We start from the raw sequence: 26,379 nt of genomic DNA on the forward strand, positions 1-26,379 counted from the left end.
CCCGCCGCAGTGCGCATGAGCGGGTCGGCGGCGGAAGGCAGGGCCCGCGAGGAGGAGCCCCGGGAGCCGCCGCCGCCGCCGCCGCCGCCACCGACCCTCCTCCCGCCTCCTCAGTGTCCGCCTCAGCCGGCCCGGGAGGGGAGAGAGGCCCGCGCGCAGCCCCCACCATGGTGAGGCCCCGGGAGCGAGGGAGAGCGGGCGGAGGGAGGAAGCGCCGCCATCGCCTGGCAACGCGGGGCCTAGTCGGGGGTGGGGGGGGGAGAGAGAGAGAGTCGGGGGTGCAGGGGTTGGGGGGCGGCCTCGGCGCCGGTGAGAAGCAGCCCGGCCCTCACCCACTTCCCACAAGCCGCCTATGCTGAGAGGGGGGGGGCCTTTGAGATATAGGGGCTGGGGTCGGCCCTTGTGTGGAAATCCACTTCCCACCCCCCTCAGGGAGCTGAAGTGGGGGGATTTGGGGGTGTATGGAGGGGCTCCAAAGGGTTTGCGTGTGGCTGGGCTTCAGGGGTTTCTGTATATGATGTGTCAGGGAGGTTTAGGGTTATTTTTCTCTCCTCCCCCCCCCCAAAAAAAAAACACCTTGGAGGACTGGTGGGGTGACTGGTAGGGGGAGAAAAACCCCCTGGGCATTTGGGTGCTGCTTGATCTTGGGTGCCTGGGCCTCCTCTTCCTTGTTTCGTTTTTTTCTTTTTCCTTTTCCCTCTATCTCTCTCCAACCTGGGGGAAGCATCTCTCCCCCCCTCTCTCTCTTTGCATGCTGCACCTATCTCTGCTTGCAGTTGCGTTTTGTGCAGACCCCTCTTTTGTTGCGGTGTGTGTGCACGTGTGCATGCAAGCAGGCGGGTACTCCAGAGAGGGTTAGCTGGGGTTAGCCTGGTTTCAGCAGAAGCTCCCCCAAGTGCCTCGTGGCACCTCAAAAGACAGTTTTAAACCCTGCGAAAGCGTCCGTGGGCAGCAGCAGCAGCTGCATGGTGGTTGTCCTTAACTGGCAGTAGGGGTGGCATCCTGGCACTTTGTCCTCCAGCTCTGCCTTGTGGCAGGCATTGTTAAATCTGCAGCACGTCATGAGGCTGGTGCCCAGGAGTGGCCGCTCACTACAGGACAGGACCTGGAAGAGAAAGTGGAGGAAATGTGCATGTTGCCCTCTGCGGCCCCCAGCCAAAAACTGCTTCAGAGTGACATAAATGACCTATGGAAAGGCCTATTTTGCCAATGGACAGCTCCATAACCCAGCGGTTGCTCACTTGCAACAACTGGCCGCCTGATAGAGGCTCAGACAAAGGGGCTGAGCCCTGCTATGAACCCAGATGCCAACTCTGCTCCTGTATTGTGTCAGGTGGTGCTATTGCAGGACCTAGTGCCAGTAATTCCCCTTAGGGGCTTGGTTGCTTGCTTGCTCATCCTGCGATGTGAATGTGCCATCACCTCTCATTAATGCCTTTTCGTTACTCACGTAAAAGAAACAGGTAGATGCCAAAAAAAGGGGAAAATAGAGACAGAAGGAAAAACGATACTGAAAAATGGAAGTGTTCAGAAGGTAGTGGGAGAGAATCTATTGCTCACCTCAAAATCGCCACATTTCAACAGAAGACTCCAAAGTGAGGCTCCGGTTTGAAATTGCTGCACTACAGTTTATGAGCAAATTCGGTTCAGGTTGATTTAAGCTTGACTGGACTACAGCTTTTCTTCCCATTCCAGATGTTAAATTAGCATAGTGCACCTAGAAAGATATTGAATAGTACCACCACTGACTGCTGTTGTGAACAGTTTGCAAACCTGTTGCTATGCTGCCACTTGGATATCATGACTTTTTGACCTCACTCTGTGTGTGTGAGAGTGTGAATGATTGCATCCCATGCTGTTCTTCTGTTCTTTGCAGTCCCCCTGTGCCAGTGTTCATGCTATTTAGGGGAGTAGGGTGTGCATAGGCAGCACAGGGAAGGCCCGGGGGTTCCCCACCCAAAAATGCCTTCTTCCCTCTTTCATTTACAGAAAGCTTTACTGAATCAAAAAGCTTTCCATGAACAGAAGGATAACATTGGATACATACTATATACTATATATATCTGAGGAATAATCTCAGGTAACTGCTGAGTAATCTTTTATGCATCTGTTGAAATGAGATCCAGTTCACAAAAGCTTAAGACCATAGAAATTTGTTAGTCTTTAAAATGCCAAAGGACTGCTTGTGAATGCATGTTTCATTTATGTTTCTCTGTGTCACAAATTTTTTCTTGCTTATGAGGCAAGGAAACCATATCACCCATATTTATTCGGATGTAATCCCTTCTGCTTTCGTGGGGAAAGCATTTTAAGACAACAATCATATGCACACTTTAGGAGTCTGTCTCATTTAGATTGGAAGCCCTTACTTCCAGGTTGTTGTTGCTGCTGCTATTATTTATTAAATTTATATACTGCCGTTCATCGGAGGATCACAGGGTAGCTTCAGATACGTTTGTTAGAAGAGGGTTGTAAGGTGCAGTCATCCGTATTTACCTTTTAGGCTAGATTTTAAACGTCATGCTGAAAGGCTTCAGTTTCCATATCATTTTCCCCCCATTAGAAATCCTTACTAAAAGGCAAGCAGAAGAGGAATAGATTTTAAAAAATGATTTTCTAGGTAAAATTATTTTACAGAATTATTTTACAGAATTTATTCAAGTTAATGGGATTGTTCCATAGTAAGTCACTTGAAAATTGTAGCCATGGTAATTTAGTTTACATAAATTTAGTTGATTAGTGGGTTTTTGAGGTTCTTTCAGGTACTTTAGCCTGTTAAGCGGTTTGAGAACTTCTAACTATTGGCTTCCTCTGCCACATTGCACAGGCTTCAGGAAAACATCATGCAAGATTCTTCAGGAAATACAGTGAGTGTACAGAGGCTCCTGAACTACTCAAGGTGTTTTGAGTGCATTTAACTTTGGCCTCACAGCACACACACCCAGGATGTTTTCTCCTTAAAACTAATTTATTGCCTTTGCACAAATCAACACCCAACTTCCTGTGAGGAGACTAACACAATGGAGCACTTATCCAGTCTAAATATAAGCTGTGGCAAGGCATATTTATACTGTAATAAGTGTCTCAAGAGGTGTGGGACACCTTCCTCTCTCTATAAATAGTTGGGCTAAAGAACTAGAAAATGATTGGATATGTCATCTGGACTTGACATGTTTGGATATATAATTAGGTTCCAAGTTTGTTCTTGCTATCATAAGTTGGTGTTTTTCAGTAAATGTGGGCCAGTAAATTGAAGCTGAATCTTGAAAAAATAGAGGTGCTGTTATGCGTTCTGAGTTCTTGAGTGTGGAAGATGAGAAGACGGCCTATTTTTGATGGGATTGCAGTCATCTGAAAGGTGCAGATCTGTAGCTTCGGGGTGTTCCTGGATCCAGCACTGTCACTGGAGGCTCAGATGTGCCTTTTTCCAACTCTGACTGTTTTGCCCCTCATGGATAGAGATGACTTGGCCACTGTATTGCACCTTCTGGTAACCTCTGGATTATACTGTTGCAATACTTCAGACAGCCCTTGAAAACAATTTAGAAACTTTAGCTGCTTCAAAATGCGGCAACCAGATTACTGGCCAGGGTTCCTCTTAGATGTCATATAAACCCTATTTTAAAACAGCTGCACTGGTTGCCAGTGTGTGAATTAGGCCCCAGATATATGAATGAGAATACACACACACACACACACACACACACACACACACACACTGTCTTCATCCAGAGGGGCTTTTATTGGTAGTTTCACGTCCCTCAGGATTGAGAGGAATGGCAGCCCGGAGAAGGACTTTCTTTGTAAAGGGACCCCTGACCATTAGGTCCAGTCGTGACCGACTCTGGGGTTGCAGCGCTCATCTCACTTTATTGGCCGAGGGAGCCGGCGTGCAGCTTCTGGGTCATGTGGCCAGCATGACTAAGCCGCTTCTGGCGAACCAGAGCAGCGCACGGAAACGCCGTTTACCTTCCCGCTGGAGCGGTACCTATTTATCTACTTGCACTTTGATGTGCTTTTGAACTGCTAGGTTGGCAGGAGCAGGGACAGAGCAACGGGAGCTCACCCGACACGGGGATTCGAACCGCCGACCTTCTGATCAGCAAGTCCTAGGCTCTGTGGTTTAACCCATAGCGCCACCCGTGTCTTTCTTTGTAGCAGCCCCCAAATTGGGGAACTCCTTTTGCACAGAGGTTATGTTCTGGGGTTGGTGAATAGACATAAAAGCGCATGAACAGTCTTACTTTCTAGAGCCAGTGTGCCAAATGGTCTTCGCCCTCAAGCAAGGCAGAGAGCTTTAAAACTCCCACTCTCTGGTAGGCTTTTGCAAGATCTTGTGGGGCTGTTGGAGATCTTGCGAGAGCCTCCCAGAGCGTTGTAAGAAAACCAGAGAGCTTAAAAGTTCATTCTGGCATCGGCCCAGTGCCATATAGGCTCATCAGCAACAGCAGTTTGGTCGCAGTATGGGGGCGATGATTACTGCTCTGTTGTCCTCAACACCTGCTCATGATACTGCGTTTTGTGATTGTTCACTGATATTTAAAGAAATGTAGCCCCATTGAAAGTGGTTCACAGGTACTGAAGTGCTGAGCGACGTGGAGTTGCTGTTCAAAACGGCACTGTCCTTTCTCCCTTGTAACCTGCCACATCATAATGTCGGCATGCAACACATTTCTCTGCCTGCGCTCCACCCCTTAAATGACAGGGACGGGGAAATACACAATACAGTGACATCACAACATGGCTAAGTGCTGATGAACACTTTGTGGGGAGTGGAGTGGAGAGACTTTAACAGGGTGGTTTTCTTTCTTTCTTTCTTTCTTTCTTTCTTCTTTTCTTCTTCTTTTTTTAACAGCAACACACCTGTTATATGTAGTTCCACTCCAAGAAGTTTCCTTAAGTGTGTTGAGGTAGCAAGCCAAAATGTCACTTCCTTAAAGCTGTGCTAAGGTGCCTTATGCCCATTGTTGAGGGCTGAGTTCCCAGCCTCACTGAACAGCCAGCAAGTAGGTGGTGCTCGTTTATCTTATCACGTGTTTGCCAAAGGGAAAAAGTAAACAGCCTGCCATTTTTTAAATTTGTGTAGACAGAATTATGGAATTGTATTTTTCAACTTCCTTTGTTTAAATTTGCTGTGGCTGGGATGCAAAGCTAGTTTGTTTGTTTATTATACTTGTATACTGCCCTTCATCCATAGATATCAGGGCGGTTCACAAGATAAAAATGCAAAATAGGCTAAGGTGGGCTTTAGTTTCTCAAGCAACAGCTCCCCCCCCCCCCACCGGTATTTGCTTTCATGTGTTTGGGTACTTTTTGTGTGCGTAGTTGTACAAACTTTGAGATCTTTTCCGTAGGTTCTGTTCTGAGTACCCCTGAGTGCCTGTTGAGATTTGGTGGGTGGGGATCTGGGCTAAGGTATTCCCCCCCCATGTGGTGGTGTCCCATCTCTGAGGTGTCAAGGTGGCAGCAAATTTGCTGTTTTCCAGGGGACAAGTCAAGAAGGTGGTTTTTATTCTTCCATGTATTTGACAAATTCATAGCTGTCAACGTTTCCCTTTTTTAAGGGAAATTCCCTTATTCCGAATATGATTCCTCGCAAGAAAAGGGAAAAGTTGACAGCTATGCAGATGATCTCCTTTACTGCTTCTCACTGCTCTTTTCGGTTTAAATTGTAATGCTCTTTGTTGTATGCATGTTTGTCTTGTTAGCCACCTTGAATATTTATTTTTAAAAAAACAAGGGAGAATCTATTCAAATAAACAATACAAGATAGAAGCAATTAAAATAGGAATGCCTATAAATAAACTTGTAATATAGCATCTTTCCTTGTATAAGTTGAGAGACATGAATAGGAATTCAGTGAAGCTATATTCTGCTTGTACCATTTGTGGCTTTTACACTTGCCTTCTTAAGCCAGGGGGAAATAGGTAACCATAGATAGATGTGGATTCTTATCACAGTCGTAATGTCTGAAACCACTTGCTTTATCATGTGACTGTTTGGTGTAGTTTCTCCATCAGATGATGCTACCGTATGGCTTTGTTTACTGGCTATGAATCTCCATTAGTCAGGAAGCCAAATTAATTGTTGTGTGATAATGGAGCAAATACACCAACAATTTGCAATACTGAAGACTGTGCCAGGCTGTTAGCAATAAGGCTTCAGGGAAGGTATAGGCTGTGATCTAAAGGGACATACGAATACGCTTCCTGCATGCTCCTGCATTTTTGCATTTTCGTTGCAACCTCACATAGCTCTTATACAACACTTCTTCCCCAAGTTCAGCCAGTAGTTTGGGGGATTTGGTGTGAGAACAGTTTATATGAAACCTGCCAGTAGTGTCTGCGTAGTGCTGAAACCTGTTGGGCAGGTTTCCCTTCTAACTGCTCTCCTGGAAACTGACATATTTGGATGCTTGTGTGTCTCTTTGTGTCACAGCTGTTGTCCCCTCCTAAGCCCTGTAATGTGCTTTCTGTGGAACATTTAGAGCCTTGGTTCTCAACCTGTGGGTCCCCTGATGTTGTCAGACTACAACTCTCATTCCTAGCCAGCATGACCAGTGGTCAGGGATGATGGGAGCTGTAGTCCAACAACATCAGGAGACCCACAGGTTGAAAACCACTGGTTTAGAGGATCTGCCATGAGTGTTTCTGTGGCTGCTACATCCTCCCTATCACAAAAGAGCGGGACACATCCATGAGCCAAGTTGCTGGTTGTCTCAAGTAGAAAGGAGAGCCATCACACAATGTTTTATCCTTGATTCTGTTGCATAGCTTGTTTGTTGAACTTGTGAGCTGCTTGGGGCACCATTGAGCTTGGAATTAAATTCTTAATTAGAAGGAGTTGAGCAACACCACAGGTAGGCTTTCTGTATGTCCACCTTAATTCTCTATCAGGTACCATTCACTTGAGGAAAGTGGCCCTTTTGAGCTACAGGTTGAAGTTGGATATTCCTCCTCAGGTAAGCACACGGGAGATCTCACTGTTCTTGTGTTTTCTGATACTTTCCTAGAACAAGCTGAAGTCATCACAGAAAGATAAAGTTCGGCAGTTTATGATCTTCACACAGTCCAGCGAAAAGACCGCAGTGAATTGCCTGTCTCAGAATGACTGGAAGCTAGATGTTGCAACAGATAACTTTTTCCAAAATCCTGAACTGTATATACGAGAAAATGTTAAAGGATCATTGGACAGAAAGAAGTTAGAACAGCTATATAATAGATATAAAGGTAAGTGTAGGGCAGTTTTTTCTTTTCCTTTTCAAAAAGATGTGTTAAATGCATCATTTTGCTGGCAATAGATTCCATTTGGAATCCAGGCCAGAAACTTGAGTTTCAGCTGTGGCCAGAACAGACCAAGAACGCAGTGCCCTGTAAGCATTACAACAAAGGCTACCCTTTATTTATGACATTTTTATCCCACCCTTCCTCTAGGCAGTTCAGGGTGGGAAACATTCCCCCACCATCCCACATTGTATCCTTGCAACAACCATGTGAGGTGGGTTAGACTGAGAGGTGAGTGTCATGGCTGAAAGTAGATCTGGACATGGGTCTTCCTTCTGATTGCTACACAGATGCTCATTCTTGCCGTCATGCTGCTAGACTTACTGGCAGAGCATCTGGGTTGCCTGGTTTTTTCTCATCCTCCTAGACAATCATTTGTCAAGCCATCTCATCAACCCTGAGACACAGGAAAGCCTTCCTTTTCCTTCTCCCTAGAATCTTTTGTCCTGGACTGCATTTTAACTCCTCCTCACAGAGGTAAAATCCAGTCCTTCGGGGAGCACACTGGGTTGAGTCATGCTCTCTTTCTTTAAATGGGAATAAGTGACCCACCTTCCAATGCAATTGTGATTGCAGGTAAGATGAGGTTTGCAGAGGGAACACACTTAAAACAGTGCATAAAAGTGAATGCTATGTAGCAGCCGACAGCATTTAATGGCCTTAGGAAGCAGGTTCTTGAACAAGTGCTCGGCTGCCATACCTTTTATTACAAATCATTTCAAAAAGACAGAGACTTCCATTCATTTTATTTTGTTTCCCTCTTATACTCCAAGATCCTCAAGATGAGAATAAAATTGGCATAGATGGCATACAGCAGTTTTGTGATGACCTTGCACTTGACCCTGCCAGTATTAGTGTATTGATCATTGCCTGGAAGTTCAGAGCTGCGACGCAATGTGAATTTTTAAAAACGGAATTCATGGATGGGATGACAGAACTAGGGTAAGTGCTCAACAACTCTATGAAAGTAGGCGGGCCATGCTATTCTGTGCAACGAAAGGTTTGTACTTCCATGCCTGAAGCAGAATCTTACGTAACTCAGGAAGAGCCATTCAAACTCTTATCTGGTGGAGGAATGTGTATTATGTATTTGTGTCTCTATGAATGAACCCAATTTATTTCACACACACACTTGATTTCCCATTGCCAGCCTCAGGTGCAGTTTTGCAGTGGCATCTCTGGGCTCCTTTCAATGCCATGCAAAGGGCTCCTGGCAGCTCCCTCAGTCCCCACGAAGCTCCTAGGAAATCATACATACTGCTACTTTCAACTCAGTAAAAATATAGGTCTGGGCCATATGCTGAAATTTAAAACAAAATGCTCCATGCAAATCTTCAGCTACAAGGCATTCAAACTATCTGATACATACATTTGCTCAGTGTTTTGTCTTCTAAAGGCCAATAAGCATGCCGATGCAAGGTTCGATTGAGGTATGAGGGAGCACAGATGGTGTATTTGAGCATGGCATTCTTTGCGCTCCTGATAATGCATTTCTTTGAGACCTTGTCTCTGTTCACAAGAACAACTCACCATCTGCCAGATTGTTGAGATTAAACAGCCTGTTTTCAAATGTTGCCCCTTCCCAGCTGTGGTATTTTGCTTGATTCTTCTTTGATGGTGTTTGCCGCTGTAATCGTATTCATAGATTTGAACAGAAGAGGAGCTGGTGCCCAAAGGGGGTGTCTTGTATTTCTTGGAGAGGTGGCCTCAGCCTCTGCCTCCCAGGAAAGTTCAGCAAATGTGTTGGTGATAATGTATTTTCAGCACCGCTTAAGAGAAAAGAGAGATTCAGGAATGATCAGACTATATATATGTGACATTACTTTTTTTTGTTAAAGCAACTATTTAGTAATGCCATTTTACAAAGTATTTAGAACATGATCCTAAACTAATGCACAGATAAACTTTTGTGTTTGTTTGTTTTTTAAACCAAACCAATAAACCCAACAACAGATGTGACAGCATAGAAAAACTAAAGGCCCAGCTTCCAAAAATGGAACAAGAATTGAAAGAGCCAGGAAGATTTAAGGATTTTTATCAGTTTACCTTCAACTTCGCAAAGAATCCGGGACAAAAAGGTTTAGGTATGTATGCCAATATTTCCTTGTACAAGTCAGGGTCCATTATTGGGCTACAGCTGAATGTGATGAGAGGAAACACCCCTTGCCTCCAAAGTGGTGTTTACACATTGAGATTACTCCAGTAAGCTTCCCTAAGCAAATGTATCTTCTTGGAAAAGTGTCCTGATACGTTGGCATGCTTGCACACTGGAGGACTGCCGATAAGTTTGGTGCGTTTAGTAGTGTTTCTAAGTTCTCTTTTCCAAAAGCATTTTCAATTGACAGGGAATTGTAAGAATTATAACAAATAAGCTGTATTTGAAACTTGGTATAGTTTAGGAGGGACGCAGGTGGCACTGTGGGTTAAACCACAGAGCCTAGGACTTGCCGATCAGAAGGTCGGCGGTTCGAATCCCCGTGACGGGGTGAGCTCCCGTTGCTCGGTCCCTGCTCCTGCCAACCTAGCAGTTCGAAAGCACGTCAAAGTGCAAGTAGATAAATAGGTACTGCTCTGGCGGGAAGGTAAACGGCGTTTCCGTGCGCTGCTCTGGTTCGCCAGAAGCGGCTTTGTCATGCTGGCCACATGACCCGGAAGCTGTATGTTGGCTCCCTCGGCCAATAAAGCGCGATGAGCGCCACAACCCCAGAGTCGGTCACGACTGGACCTAATGGTCAGGGGTCCCTTTACCCTTTATAGTTTAGGAAGCAATCTTTGTCACAGCGTGCAAAGCTGTCCAGGGGGAGGGAGGGAGAAGGTGATGCCGCATTGAACATGGGCAAACTCCTGCCTGCACGCTGCCTTTAATATCCTGAGGAAAGGGCGGATACCCAGGATCATGACTGGGAAGCCTTGGGCCTTCCAGATGTGGCTGGACTACAACTTCCATCATCCCTGACCATTGACCAGGCTGGCTGGGACAAACAGGAATTGGAGCCCAACCACATCTGGAGAATCACTCATTCCCCAGCCCAAGATCCCAAAACACTCTTAAGTGTTACTGTACTAAGAGAGTGTTCTTTGCAACCCTCACTTTTACTGTGCAATTCCCGAACAGGTGTGTCTGGACAAGTGGGAAGGGGGAAAGCCTCAATTACTTATTTAATTACCCGTTTTCTTTAATGTTGCAGACTTAGAAATGGCCATCGCCTACTGGAATTTAGTACTTCATGGACGGTTTAAATTCCTAGACTTGTGGAACAAATTTTTATTGGTAAGCGCAAGTATGGGTTGCCTCATTAGTAATGACTAAGTGCCCAGTTCTGGGAGGTTCTGCAGCCTGACTCTTCCCTACGGGACCCAGATCAACAATCTTTGCCGCACGTGGCATTGGTCAGCAGCTAGTGGCCCACCACCCAAATCCACACTGTAGATAACCGGCAGCTTTCCGTGCCCCAAAACCTTGTTTGATTTTAAAACTTGAAGAAAAAGGGTGTTGGGATGACAACCAAAAGCAGAAATCCCAAATGGCATTCTTTAAAGAAATGATTATTTTGGATATCTCTTACAGAATTATTTTGGGGTCCCCCCCCCCCGACCCACCATGGTTCTAAAGCCTGTGGGACTTGCAGCTGTGTAAGGCGCCTGACTGGCTTTGCTGCAAAAACGGGCCTGGTTGGTGGGCTGTGTTTGACTTCACAGGTCATATGTGAACATGCAGTGGTGCTGCAGGTTTTGTATCTTGAGCCACTAGCCCAGTCTGTTCTTATTGGCAGTAGCTCCCTATGAACAGGATTCATAGCCAGTCCTAAGGGCCTCTCAGCTGGAGCTTGAAGCTGGGACATTCTGCACGCTCTTGCATTAGACAAAGCCTTTCCTCTGGCCCTTCCAGGGTTGTCATGTGTAGCTAATGCTTTTCACACTCTGATTTCCCTCAAAACAGGAACATCATAAAAGATCTATACCAAAGGACACTTGGAACCTTCTTCTAGACTTCAGCGCGATGATCGCAGATGATATGTCGAATTATGACGAGGAAGGTAAAGTTGCTATTTGTTCCTCTTGGGGCACTTTGGCCTGTGTGGAGTGCTCTGTCCCCAAGAAGCTTCTCTCCCCAAGTGATCCTGCTTTTGCCCTGGACCTTCCGTATTTTCCTCTTGGCTTCCCCTCCTATAATTTTCAATTTGTTGGAAATCCCTGATATCATAAGGGGCACAGTGGGTATTAAAACAGTTTCTGGGAAAATAAAGCCGCTCATTTCTTGCATATACCAAGCTCAATCCAGGACTCGAAGAATTCTAGTCATTGCCATCCTCATAGTGACCACGAATCTAATTCTGGCAAGCCAGCCTCTCCACAGCAAGGAACACCTGCTGCTGTTTCCACTATTGAGTTGCTTCTCCTCTTACGCTGCTCAGTTGGGTTGCCAGGCTGGCCCCCGCGCCACTGAATCTGCCGCACCTCCATGTCTGATTGGCTGAACTTGCAACCATGTGTGACTTCCCTTTCTGCCTGCCCTTGAGTGTCCTGTTCAGCTCCCCAGACTTGCTCTCTTCACGTCCCTTGGGTGCGAACAAGGAGCTGCCTGTTTCTGCATGAGAGAAAAACCAAGATGGCGGGGTGAAAGACAGTTCTTAGCTGTGTACAGCAGGGGTGGGGGATCTTGTTCAGTTTGAGGGCTGCCTTTCTTTCTTAGCCACCTTCCTTCCAGGGGCCACTTGGCAGTAGTGGGTGGGACCAGATGTAGATACAGATGGAACAATGAAGGTGAACTGTACCTTCATATAGTGGGCAAGCTCCTGCACATGCTCTCCCCTCCGGCCAGACAAACGAGGCATTTTCAGAACACAATCCAGCCAGGAGTAACACCCCATGAAAGGAGCGAAGTAGCACAATGGGTGGTGGTCCAGGGAGACTCTCAAGGATCAGATACAGAGGCTTGGAGCATCTCTATAAAGAGGAGTGCAGAAAACAAGGGGGGAGCAAGCCTTGTAAATTTCTCTTTTGTACTGGCTAGGGGTAGGGCTGCACTTGCTCGGTGGGGAGCGAAAGGCACTCTGCCCGTGTTTCGAAGCTTTTTTAATATAACCCTGCTGGCCCATTGCTTGATCCAAAGATCTCCTTCTGCAGCAGGGTGCTGTGTGTGGCTCTGTGAATGCTAATCTTTTCTTTTTTAAATTGTATAAAAAAATCCCAAAATTAGCATATCCAAGAAAAAAACTTAGCAGTCCATCTTATAGAACCTTGTATAAAGTTTTCTGTCTAACTGCTCTCACTTTTTAAAAAGTTTGTGTCCAAAGAGTGGCTGTCCCAGGATTAAAAATTTTAAGATTTTTAAATTATTATTAAATGATGAAAATAAAAATACTGGCCAAAATTGAAAGGCTGTTCTGAGGTAACAATGCATGTGAAGAGCTTGGAACACATAAAATGCTAAATATTTTCTGGTGACATTTTCTTGTAACAGCTAGGGGGGCAAATTATAGTCCCCAACTCTTCAGATAAGGCATTCTGCAAGCTTAATAATTCCACCCCTCTGTCTCTTTTCTTCCAGGGGCATGGCCTGTTCTTATTGACGACTTTGTGGAATTTGCACGCCCTCAAATTGCTGGAATAAAAAGTACGACAGTGTAGTGCTAAATGAACCTTCTAGAATGTACATAGTCTGTACAAAATAAACAACATGGGGGAAAATTGCACAGTCAATTTCTGCTGACTGACTGAACAGGACTGAAGACCAATCCTCAAGAAATAAAGGCTGGGGGTTGAGTCAAACCTTTAAGGATCTACTTTGGACCATATCAGACGATGGGTGGTTTGGGCTTCTCATCTAGCCTGGACCAGCCTTGCCCATTTGAAAACTCCAGCATTGTGGATATCATTCTTTTTCTTTTTAAAAAAATGAAGCACCCTAATCCTTTCCATAAATCTTAAAATGCTTTTTGGATTTTTTTTTTAATTTCTTGTTCCTCCTAAAGGCACAAGCAAAATCTTTTGGCGTAATAATTTCACAGATCAGCATCGCAATCTGTTTCAGAAAAGCTTCAAGTAGCACACCTTTGGGCTAGCTGCAAAGACTTTGCCGAGAATATCCTAAAAGAGTGATTCGTTGGATCTGGTTCCGTACGGTCCGTTCACAGCTATTGTCTATGTGAGTGGCAAGGGGTTTCTTTGCTTTGTTCTAAAGCAAATGTCAAAAGTACCCTGGCAAAAGGTCTGGGCTTTTCTGCCCACCAATATCGGGCTATCCAGCTATGTAGGTGATTGACTGAAGTTCTGTTGTGTCTAACAGTGAACGCTGCTGAAACGCAGGACAGATACGGCGCTCAACAGTATCCATATTTTAATAATCTAGTCGGAAACACTGGGTGCCTAATGTTGAAAGGTGAACCATCCTTTAGGGCCCCAATCCTCAGTAGCTGGGCCATGTGAATCTTGCTAAGTCTCTGCCTCTTGCTTCTTGCTGTCCCCCCCTGCCAACACTCGGTGACTTCCCTTGTCTGCCAGCACTCCAGCCTTGACCACCGCGATTCTTTGCAATGCCATGCATGCAGAGAGAAAGAGGCAGGGCCTGGAATACCTGTGCCCACCTAAATTAGTGATACCCTCTCCACCACCACGCCCTCAGTAGACTGTCTTGCAGCTAACTTGGATGACGCCATTCCAGGGCGGCAGGGGTGTCCACCTTCTTCAGGGAATTGGGGCATTTAGTATTACCCCTCAATCCTTGGGGCAAAGTATCATGGGTCATGTTATTTCTAACTTCCAAGAGTGGGGTCGAGTTTTCCGATAGAAAGACCAGCAGGATTCATCCTAGAATGTGGGTGATAAGTTGCTCACAACTGCTCTTAGTTACCCAATAAATTTTTTTGTAGCATCTCTTTGTCCAGGAAATCTTTCCCGCCCCCATTAACTTCTACTGAAATGTTAAAACTTGAATACAGTACTGAATTTATAATGTTTGCTACACAATACATAGAATCCTTGATTAGGGCCAACAGAGGTTTTTGATTGTGGGTATAACAATGAGTGTGATATGCATTTTCTTCTATACTTGATGGTTTGAGCCATTAATACAAAATTTTTATGATGTTAGCGGTACTGACATTATGGTCCACGTCCTTCATTGGTGACAGGCAACTTACCATATTAACTGCAAATCGCTGTGGTTGTCAAAACAGAGGGATCCGTACTCCGAGCAAAAGTTCTGCCAGGCTCTAGCACATAGACACCTTGAGCAAGCAGGAACGCCTCAATTCATTTTTGCAATCGTGGCCACAGAAATCCCTGCGCGAGATTATTGCTAGGACAAGAGCTCTCCTGCTTAAGTGAAGCCTTTGTGTGAGCTCCAGACTTGTTGGGTTCACAAGTTTATCTTTCCCAAGCAAGTACATAGTATAACTAGCATAATCCGGCCAAATGGGTTAAGCACTATTAGTGGGAGAGTCTTAAGTGTATCGTTGACTCTTTAGTGGTGCTTAACTTTGGCTGGGTCAGGCGAAAGAAATGTTTTGCTTAACCATGGTGGAGAAACTGGGAGTGCGCTTTGGGCTCATGAACCCCTCTTCCCTTTTAGCCATGTGTAGCAATCCCATCTCCCCAATGCTTTTAAGATAGAGTTTGAAACTTAAGTGAAGGAGCTAGTTTGCATACCTTGGTTAAAGTTGACTACAGTATTGATCTTGGTTCAAGTGCCACACTAAACATGGTTAATAAAAGGAATGGGGAGAGATCTGGAATGGGAGAGAGTTAGTGGGAACCCCTGGGATCTCCCAGTCTTCCCCAGTGCCTAAGCAACGGGGAAACTTTTGCATCTGAACTGGGCTCCACTGCACTTCATCTGCTTCTACACTTGTGTCCAGTTCACAGAGTCTGGCTTTTCCTTTTGACCCACGGCTTTAGTCCTTGTGTTTTTACATGGCAAAAGCAGCACTTGAAACGCCTTCTGGCTATAATGTCATGTAACTTCATGAGCGATACTAAGCTGTTTTCTGGAAATCATTTCGCAGAAGAAACATGAGTTGTTTTCCCATCCGATATTAGAAGTCCTTTTCTAATCTTTAAAAAAGGAAAAGTTCAGGCTTGGCATATTGTGTCCTGTCTCATTTATCCATAAAATTAGAAAGAAAGAAAACACTTAGGCACATGCTAAATAATTTTAGGGAAAATACTTGAGTATTAAATTGCTTTATCTTTTTTAAAACCTGTATGAAGTTGTGAGAAAGGGGCTTCCCTTTTCCCCAGCTGTGCCCTTTTGGTAAAGCTCAGTCTTGTGTTAATTTAAGAAAAGCATTAGATAAAAATTGGGAATCCCTTCTTCAGAAGCCAGAGTTTGCAAAGTCAAATATATTGCTTTACTGCTTGCATTGTTTCTTTTCTCTCTCTCGTGTAAATATCAGTGGAGACTTGAATTATGAAAACTACAAGGTGTGTGTGCTGTTTTCGGTCTTAAGAAAATTTGGGTACAGTTTTTTCAGAATGAGTCATTGATGTATGTATGCTGTGTATTTTTTTGTGTTTTGGTGTTCTTTTTTTTTCCAAATGAGATGTACTTAACTCTGTCCCTGTGGAGAAGGTTGGGGCATAAATGCTGTGCTGTTTTTTGTTTCTTTTTAAAGATAATTCCTTTTGCAATGTTGAGGCCTTTTCAACAAAATGGATTTTGCCATCAGTTTGGTACTACACAATTTATAATTACTGTGTAATTATAAAACTGCATTACATAAAGCATTGCTGTCTTAAGTAGCAGAGAAACGAAGGTTATTTGTGTGATCGCCTCTCTGAATTTTAAGAAGAGTGTTCAGTTCAACAGGCACAAACTGGTCAAATTTTCTTTTCAGTGGGAAGTGTGCTATCAAATCGGCGCTTGGTTGGATTGTGTCCAGTGGCAAGAGATGTTTGGCTTATTGTTGGCTTGCTTCTGAATGTAAATGCCCAGCTCTTCGAGAGACTGAAAAATGCCCAAACTTTATGCCCATTTGTATGTGTGTGTTGATTTTTTTTTTAAAAAAATTAAAAGTTGTGAACCTTTTTGGGTTGATAGTATTCATAAAATCAACCCACTCTTCAACTTGGCAGTAATCTTCCCCTTCACAAATCACTTTGTTTTGCCAAATATTAGAAAAAGTGAACGCTTAAACAAAATTCAAACCCTCGTATTTGATCTTTTTATATATATATATATACACACCAATATGTAGAATTAGAAATACCTTGCTACATGAAAATATTTGGGAATCAAGGCTTTTATTTCAGTCACGTGATCAGAATCTGTAAGTTAAATTGTAACTACCTAGAAAAATCCCTCCGACAGACCAGAGGCAATAAAGTTCCGGCCCAGTTGTCATGGTGAACCTTTCTCATGAATTATTTTGTTTAAAAAAACAATCCCAAACTTCATGCATTCTAAAAAAGTTTTTTAAAGCAAAAGCAACTCATGGCAAGGAATGAGAAAGCAGAACCTTGCTAACAGCCTCCTGTTTGCCATGACACGCCACGACTTTCTGGTTGCACAGTGGAGGGGTTTTTATTCCCAGCTGTGGCACATTGCTTTGAGATTACTTGGGGCGGGTGGGGGAGAGAGACTGAGGAACCTCCATGTTTAATGTGGTTGGTCCAAAAGCTACAGCATTTGTCTCTTGAACAACCTGTTAAATAAAGTAACTTATTTCTTAAAACTGTTCTCTGATGAAAATCCATTTGAATAAGTTAAAAGACGATTCATATAGCTTTAAAAGCTTTAAGGTAACTTTTCTTACGGGTCTTGTTTTCAAGATGTGATGGGAATTTCCAGAGGGCTCTCTTGAGCAAGAGGAGCAGGTTAACTTAGGAACGTTTTACACCTTGCACAGAGGCAGATCTCGATTTTGCCCTCAATTGTGCCACGAGTGTAAACTCTACATGGCTTCTTAATGAATGTACCTATGTGCTACATGCATTTATATTTATGATATTTTGGGTGTACACCTAGAATTGATGTGGAGGTAAGGTTGCCACCCTATGCACCAAACTCCATACCTCTGAATAAACACTTGTAGGAGTTGTTAAGATTCTTTACACATGTTGTCCTCGCTGGAATCTAGTGAAGAATTGAGGTCCAGATCTCATCTGGGGAAAAAACCTTTTATCAGCAGTGTAATGTTACAAAATCAGCAGCTTCAAAGTACGGTACACAAAGTTTCAATTTCTTGGCTTCCCCCAATTTGCGATTACTACAGTGGTACCTCGCAAGACGAATGCCTCGTAAGACGAAAAACTCACAAGACGAAAGAGTTTTTCGTTTTTAGAGTTGCTTCGCAAGACGAATTTCCCTATGGGCTTGCTTCGCAAGACGAAAACGTCTTGCGAATTTGTTTCCTTTTTCTTAAAACCGGGCGCACTGCTTGAAGAGGTGCAGTTCCATGCTTCGCAAGACGAAAAATTTGCAAGATGAAGAAACTCGCAGAACGAATTAATTTCGTCTTGCGAGGCACCACTGTATATTGATGCTTAGGTGCTTGTGAGCCAACTCTCCATTCACTAGATATTTAGAACACCCCCCCCAGCCTAATTTCATGTGGATGGCAAGGAAGGGGGAAATGGAGACTGCATTGCAGGGCCTTGCCCGCTGCCAGCTTTGTGTGCCAGCCCCCAGCACTTGGCCCAAGAGCTTCCCTTGGAGGAAACGAAGGTTTTTATCCCTGCGCTTGAGTATCCCAAGAGGTCACCTCAATCTCTTCCTAGTGCAGCGTAACGGCGGGTGCTCAGGAGTCCAAACTGAGTAATTCAAGAGCATCATTTGCAATGCTTGCTACACCTGCAGCTGCCTTTGTGGTTGTATAGCAATTTCTGATTTGGGCAGGCAGGCTGGTGTGAACTGGCCCTATTTTTCTTCTTCGATGAAAAGCACAACATAAGCCATGGCTATTTGCTGTGGTGGATTATTCGTGTAAATATAAAGCACTGTATAACAGGTTTAGGTTTTTTTAGCTTGTTATTTTAATTGTAGACCCGACAGTGTAGGGTAACAAACAAGAGATAATGGATCATTGTTCAATGGGTGAATGAGTGCGTGTTAACACTAGCTGCTATTATGGTGCATCCTAAAGAAAGCTTGCAAATATTGCAGCCCTTTTAATGGGACTAAACAAGAATCTAAACCAATGCGTTAAAATATGCAGAGTAACGATGGGGAGCTGTGGCCCTCCAGGTTTAGAATAAAAAAGTTTGAAGGGCCCTTGGATTCAAGTGGGAGGCTACTGAAGCCTCATCCCTACTGTGGAAGCGCAATGAAACACACAAAACACTGGAAAAAGCTGCCATCTTCTATTTTAACTCCTTGCTTTTTTTAAAAAAAAATGGCAGGTGGATAGCAGAGTTGCTGAGCTGCAAACCTTTTTCCTTTCTCTACCTGTGCACAAACGATTTGCAGAATGCACCAAAACATGCAATTCCTCACCTCGAATCCTTAAGCACCCATTCTTAAGCAGTGAAGACAAGACAAGTGGCATAAAAGTCAAAAGATTTATTCAATAAATATAATTTCCATAAACTTTTGTAGAACAACCTATTGACATAGCAGTACGGTCAGCACGCTATATTAAACTCTGTTTCCACAGAGGATCTAAAAACGATGGTAGAGGTGGCCACAGTGCCCGGGGTCAAGATTACTTGGTACCTATTATTGCTCTGGTTCCCAACAGGCAATGCTGCTTTAATGTCCCTCTTGCACAGTTTCAAACAGCTAAGGTGGGGCTGCATTCGGTGCTCCTTCCAACGGCACCATGCAGGGGCCTTTTCAAACCCTGAGAGCAGTGCACCCCACCAGGCTTGTCCACAACTGAGAATCAAGAGGGCTCGCTGTTTCTTCATGAAGGAGGACCAATTTGCAGGACCTTGAATCAAGCATGTTTGATGAAGCGCAGTCTTTGGCATAGTAAGAATAATGTCTCATACCTGAAACCACCCTCGTTTTAAAAATAAAGTATTTCCCAGCTTCTTAAAAAAAAAACACAAGTCAGTAAATATTTAATCCTGCAGCTAAGTAATAAAATAGGCTTTCTCTGAAATGGCAATTCTTGTTGAAAATGGTGAGTACACACACAACAAGCACTATCTGTCGCACTGGATCTCATTGAAACCTAAATTCTGCCCCAAGACGGAGATTATGAGCTGTGCTTTACCTGCCCCCCATTGATTTTAGTGAGGCCGAATTACAACACAATCCTATCCAAGTTCACTCTGCTACAAAAGTCCACCACGCACAGTGGAGTTAAGAGACAGCAGGTTTGAGCATGATCAACCATCCCTTTGCAGTGATTTTTCTCCAACTTGGTGCCCGCCGGCCACCACATGTGGTACTTCAACAAGAGGACGCCAAGTGAAGGAAAGCACAGCCTACATACTTCCTAATATGTCTCTGGACCCTTCTCAGTCACTTATCATTCTACTGTCCATCAACTGTTACAGAGGTTCAACGCGTTTACATGACACATGGCAAAAAGGATAAAGATGGCCATAGTTGTGTCCGCCACCAAATTATTGTTGGCATTGCTCCATAATAAGCACATAGGCTCTACTTGTAGTCAGTCCTTCAACATTTCCAGGGTCCAGCGTTAGCCATATTTCTCAATGTGGGGCCCGGGTTTAACACAAACGTCCCTCCTTCTCTCTCAAGCCAGTCTACACTCCAGATGTTTGGGTTTGCATTCCTTATCCCTGGGGAACCCTGGAAGTTCTGCCAGTGTTGGCAAATGTGTAGTACCTGCACCCAATTGCAATCCCTGGGATTTTAGGGAGCGGAGCCACAGCAGGTTTCCTTATGACAATGGGTATGTGTTACAGGAAGCCACTAAACATCAACTCCCTAGCCCATCTAGCTCAGTAGTCTACACTGGTTGGCAGCTCTTCGGGGTTCAGTCCAAAGTGTTTCAAAGCCAGTTGACGCCAGGGCCTAAACTTGGAACCTTCTGCGTTCAAAACAAGGTCTCTACACTTGAACTACCTAAACTCCAGCTCCTGGCTGCTTTCCCCCAGCTTTTCCTATTGGGCATTTAAGTCATTCCTGCATGGTATATATAGAGATTTCAATATACAAATGTTCTACTGATTGCATGTTAGATACACTTGGAAAGTGAAGTTTACAAAGCAATCAAATTTGGAACATTAAATTTTAAAGAGAGATTCTATTCAGCCTTAAAAACTTTGGGGGGGGGGGAGGTCAAAAGAATGTTTCAGACTACCTTCTTTCAGGGACGCAGGTGGCGCTGTGGGTAAAACCTCAGCGCCTAGGACTTGCCGATCGCATGGTCGGCGGTTCGAATCCCCGCTCCCGTCGTTCGGTCCCAGCGCCTGCCAACCTAGCAGTTCGAAAGCACCCCCGGGTGCAAGTAGATAAATAGGGACCGCTTACCAGCGGGAAGGTAAACGGCGTTCCGTGTGCTGCGCTGGCTCGCCAGATGCAGCTTGTCACGCTGGCCACGTGACCCGGAAGTGTCTGCGGACAGCGCTGGCTCCCGGCCTATAGAGTGAGATGAGCGCGCAACCCTAGAGTCTGGCAAGACTGGCCCGTACGGGCAGGGGTACCTTTACCTTTACCTTACCTTCTTTCAATGGCTGAGCAATGTTTAGCACTACAAAATGCAGCTTCACACAGGGCGATACCGGTGAAACTTTACATGGGCAGAGGCTGTGCAGGCCCACTGAAGGCAACGGGACTTTGCAGGGAGTGTTTTTGGTACGATGCCAACTCCCGCAAATCTCCAAACATCCTTAAATATGCATAGCATGTTTTAAGCAGACAAAACTCTATAGTATTTGGAAATAAGTAGACTCCTTGGGGCTCTGCAGATACCCCCAAGGTATTGCAAATAGAGCTGCATGTAGGAGATGCCTGACCACTGAGTCCCTGAGTCCCAAGCTTATTTCTTGTCTGTTGTCATTAGGAGTTTCTTTCTCCCAGCAGCTGAACTTCTGAGGATGGCCAAGTCCCCTTTTGTGGAAAAATCTGTAAAGTCTGAACTGGTTCTAAACAAGGGGGCCTAAACACCTTCTGATTTCCATGGGCATTTAAGTCTCCTCTCCACATTATACTCTCCAAGCCATGGGTGAAGAACTCATGGCCTGCCCCATGTTAGTGGACTACAACCACCATCATTCCAGACCACTGGCCATTTTGTATAGGGCTCGAGGGAGCTGGACGTTCCTTACGCCATGATAAACAAGGCCCAATTGTCAAAGGTTACTGTGAGAGGAGGATTCTCTTCTGTCCCTGTTGAGCCAGATACATCCCAATATTTTCTGTTGAGGGTAACATTTGGGGCAGCAGCAGAAAGCTTGTCAGCAATGCCAAAATACAACAGATCCAAGTCGCAAAAAGACAGCCGCAAAACCCTTCCCAGAACCACTCCCACACCAACACCAATGTGGAGAGCAGGGAACATGCTCCACTATCAATGTGTGGCATTTAGAAAAGGCACACCCCACTATGAATGGGGATGCCACAAACCTGGCCATGTGCAGACTGGGGTTGGAAGAAAGAATGGACTTGGCCAACTTGAAGCAACACACAGAGCTGCCAGGAAGGTGGAGGACAATCCATGTTGGCTTGTTCTGCGCAGGACTGCGCCAGACAGCATGAGGCTATATGCACAATGTCACACTCTGTAAGAGAGATGGCTTTCTGAGTCACTTGAGTACCTCCAGAGGCCCCATCTAGAAATCCTAAGGAGCAAAGTCAAGGGTTTAATGCAGATGCAGTTCTCCGTTGCCAACGTTTTTGCAGAGTTCCTACCGTGGTGAAGGCTTCCACAGTGATATGAATGAAGACGGCCCTGTCGGTACATCATGCCTCTTCGCAGGGTTTCGGACTGGGAATCTTGTATGAACATTTGACTGCTGAACTGGGATTTTGCAGTTCAGATTCTTCCAGGGGATCGGCAATACGCAACGCTAATTTGACACTAGGTTTCTTTGTGTGTATTCTGTGAACTAGAGAGACTTAACAGAACTTACCCCTTACCTAAAATCAGTAAAGCAGGAAAATGGGCCCACTCTACTTTTCCTGGCTGGTCTTAACAGGTACAAATATGTTATAATTCATGAATTTCACACTTGATTCATTTTGTTCGGCCTATGGCTGAACCTAGAACTAATCAGACCAAGAAACCAAAATGCACAAACATTATTTTTTTTTTAAAAAAAGATAAAATTATAAAAGCATCTGTGGTCCAATACAAAATATATTAGCTCTGCTTCCATTTGCCCCAGGTCCTGTTTATCATGCACAAAACAAATGGTACAATGAAATAAATCTTCTCTGACTTTGCTTTTTCCCCTCAGAAAGAAAATTATACCTGGGCTTGGACAGATGGACTCTTATACTCTTCCTGAATTTGTTTAAATACATGCTTCTTCTGCGCCCTTACATACACTGAGGAGGGGAGGAGAGAGAGAGGAGGGAGAAATGGGAAGTTTTGAAAAAATGAAGTCAATCACTCTTCAAATTGCGCAACTGTGGACAAAAGTATTTAAAAATCTAACTCTTCAAACACTCTTTTTTTTTTTAAAGTAACTTAAGTTATACAATAAATGCTTGGAGCTGGATTATTTGTCAAGCCTGATGCCTTTTCTAACCTTTTGCCTGCAAAGATGAAATGAGAAGATGAAATGAAAAACCAGGAGGGCAACAGAATGTATGAATTAGTGGTTTATGTCACTGACAAAATGGACTGAATAAGGAGAAAAAATGGAGACAAAATCACTTATGCAAACAGCATAAGGGGTGTCATCCACCGGGAACGCCTGACTTCCTTTGCGCATCTAAACTGAAATGCACGGGAGCTGTGCCAGAGTGCTGCTGGCGTCTATTGAATACCCCTCCTTTCTAAGGAAAACATGAACTTGTGGCAAAAAACACTTGCAGACATTCCTAGAAATGACAGTATCTGCAAGCAGAGGACCCAACCCAGAGGTCAACGCAATGAGATCCAAACACGGAACGGGGTTCTTTGAGGCTTGCTGCATTTTTGGAAGCAGCCGCCGACGCAGTTAGTTAAGGCTGCCTTCAAAAGCAGCGTGGTGGGGAAAGGAATGACACTTCCAAAGTGGACATTTATAGGGGCACGTGGCTGGTGAGAGCGGCAACCCCACTGGTGCCTGGCAAAAGATGAAGGGTGTCATGAGCTCATCGCACTCAATGCAGTTGAGCCCCGATACGGAAGCGAAACACAATGGCCTCATTTTACGCATTGTTTTTTTCCCCCCACCACCAGGAGGATGATGCTCTTCTCAGTGTTGCTCATGACCTGCTTGGCTCAAAAAGGAAACTGCAGTGGACATGCGAGCAATTTGCACAGGGGTGGCATTTTGAAATGTGAACTCCGGCACAGAGATGATACGGGATTCATAAAAGGGCTGCCACTAAGTCTGCAGTCCCTGCAAAAACCGGGAGAATAATTAACTGCTTAAAAGTGCTCTCCTATTAAGAGGATAATATTACTAAATAAATATATGTGGGGGGGGGGATGTGTACAAAAAAGCAGCCCCCTGATCATGCATGCCTGGGGAACAAAACGATTATTCATTCAACAACACTTTGCTGTGATTTTCCATGTTCAAAACTTCCAGGTAGTCTAACAAGGGTATGACAAATATTGAGTTCTCAATTTGTGGAGAGGTTGGAGCTACCACATTAATAGTGCTAGCAACGTCCTATCTTGATTATCTTCTTAAGATTACGGATCTCTGGGCAGCAAATCAAACCACATCTTTCCTTTTAAAGTAATTCCAACATATTGTTGTTGATTGACTCGATCATGGAAAACCAAGAGTATCCATCTGAAGAATGCCAATAGGCTTCAGCTCCATTAAATGGCATTTTCAACATGGTTCGTTGCAAATGATAATCTGGAACCTTCAAAATCAATATTCTTATAGTAGGACAACCCATAACTGCTTTCCAGCGACATTCAAATGAAATACAAACTATTCCACCCAGGATGTTTGGAATGGAACCCAGAGGAAAATCTCCTTAAATCTTCTGCAACAATTTTTTTGGGGGAAATAAGAGACATTCCAGGACAAAAATACTTTTTGAAAAAATTGGGGGTGGGTAGCAGATTTGCTAAACCAGTGGTAGCTACTGAATCTGTTTGTAAGCTAGCAAACTTAGGGATTTCCAAAAGACACTGAGAAAAGTCTCAACATATGATTGAGTCCATGGTGGACAACGTCAAGATGCTTCGGTCGTTGGTATAGAAGGGTTCCGTAGAGCTCCATGATCTAAAGTAACAATAAGAAAGAAGTTTTGCTGACTGGAAATGTGAATTTCTGTTTGGAAAAAAAATGGGGAGGGGGATTTTAAAAGGATTAAAAAAATAAAAGCAAACGGAAGCGAGCCAAGGGTCTATGTTTCCCCCTCTGGTGTGAATAGTTTAAAAACAGGGAGGCCTTCCAGAAGTTGCTGGACTCCCATCTCCCATGAGCTCCAGCCAGCATGGCCAATGACCAGGGATGATCATGGGCATCATCTGGAAGGGCCCTGGGTTTCAAATCTGGGCTTTGTAACATTTTGGATGTGATCAACAGAGATGCAGAACATTCCCCAGAAAAATGGAGAAAAAGCTTCATGTTAGAAGCACCCCTATTACTAGCTCATAACTATGTAAACAATTATGCCCCTTTACACATATGGGGCTTGTTTTCATGTAGTGGCCATGATTCGGGACCCAACTCATGTGGAGGATTCTCTACAGGGGAATTGCTGCTTATCATGCACTAGAGGTGGCTAACCTATGGCCCCCCAGAACAATATCCACCATCCCTGACAATTGGCCACGCTTGATGGGGCCAAGGAGAATTGCAAGTCAACATATGGAAGGGGCCATAGGTTAGTCACTCGTGGCAGGCAGTGAAGAGCAGGATCATCTAGTCATTGTGGAATATTTTCCTCTCATTGGAACGAGCGCAAAACATTTGTTAAAGATGCATATTAGTGGCATGCAATTGTGCCACATGTATTTCGGGAGAAAGGTGTAAATGAGCACAGGTACTGATTGGGAAGTTAAAAAAAAACACACATTCGGAACAAAAACCAAAAATAAATAATAATGGAAACATCCATCTCCATCCCAGCTATCTGAAATATCTTGAGGAAGTAGCTGTGAACATGTATCATTAATAAAACCACACGACCCAGTATTAGCACTTGAGTGACTAATGCAATGACGAACAGTTTGATTGATGGAAGACAGACGAGCAACATATTTTGGCAACTTAGAAAAGTCATGCACAGATTCTTGTTTTGAAAAATCAATGAAAGCTCAGAATAGAAATCATATTTTAATTTTAAAGCATTAAAAGAGGATTTCATGTGCTGTACCCATTTCCCCTTCACTCCAAGCATTTAACACCATTAGATGAAACAAAAGCATTCCCATTCAGAATGTCACCAGGTACTGATTTCACATTCCAGTTCTCTTATTTGACAGAATATTCAGTGCTGGTAATCATGGGTGTCACACAATGTCTTCGAGCCAATAAACCAGGTAAATTGTTAGCATGGGTAAGTCAAGAGACTTGATGGATACTGTTGGCCAAGTGGAAAAATCGTAATACTGCAAGTGGATAACTGAAATGGCTGAAACAGACGTTCTACCTATACTACCAATCATATGGAAAACAGAGCCTGAAGACGTGTGTTTCATCTGACAACAGACAATCCTGGGACAGATAACTAGAAAGTTCTCAGCTCACACCCAAAGTGTTATCAGTCATAAGCACATGGCGAGTCTACTGTCACTAAGCTTACTTATTTCACCCTGGTCCAATGACTCAGGACAGACACTGAGGCCCCCCTGCTAAGAACAGGTTCCCCATTCATTCCCAGTGCAGCAGCTGATCTGAATACATGCTCTGCGGCCTTTCATGAAAGTGAATGAGGACTTCAGGTGCCCAAGAGTTTATTCTGGGTGCACATCTCAGTGCTCCGACAGATTCGGGGAAGAAATCTTCGGGGAAGATTCTGAAGACTGATACTGTCCTGTCTGTCTCAGATCACAGTGATTTGGGCAACATCTACTCCATGTCTAGAGCACAACTGCTCTAAATCCATGATTTTAGG

The 26,379-nt window shown here is 44.3% G+C and overlaps 2 protein-coding genes across 8 annotated transcripts in view; one reads left to right on the plus strand and one right to left on the minus strand.

Annotated features, from left to right (window-relative positions):
- DCUN1D1 (defective in cullin neddylation 1 domain containing 1) lies at nt 1–16,957 on the plus strand. The gene is given in 9 exon segments (XM_083613570.1): nt 1–93; nt 95–147; nt 149–170; nt 7,013–7,229; nt 8,057–8,225; nt 9,237–9,367; nt 10,472–10,554; nt 11,224–11,320; nt 12,835–16,957. Coding segments are annotated over 9 exon segments (930 nt in total). The 5' UTR covers nt 1–15; the 3' UTR covers nt 12,915–16,957.
- Nucleotides 16,958–18,768: 1,811 nt separating this feature from the next.
- Nucleotides 18,769–26,379, minus strand: part of ATP11B (ATPase phospholipid transporting 11B (putative)) — an 80,252-nt gene continuing 72,641 nt past the window's right edge. For 5 of the 7 annotated variants that reach the window (XR_014547951.1, XR_014547952.1, XR_014547953.1 and 2 more), the window contains one exon: nt 18,769–24,539. Coding sequence is in view for 2 of the 7 variants with exons in the window: in XM_083613140.1 (XP_083469266.1) it covers nt 24,458–24,539 (82 nt within the window). In the remaining 5 variants the exon portion in view is untranslated. The remainder of the gene's footprint in view (nt 24,540–26,379) is intronic. The other 2 variants (XM_083613143.1, XM_083613142.1) reach the window with 1 other exon arrangement.

The sequence above is a fragment of the Podarcis filfolensis genome (genome assembly GCF_964270895.1).
Source record: "Podarcis filfolensis genome assembly, chromosome: 5".
NCBI lineage: Eukaryota > Metazoa > Chordata > Lepidosauria > Squamata > Lacertidae > Podarcis > Podarcis filfolensis.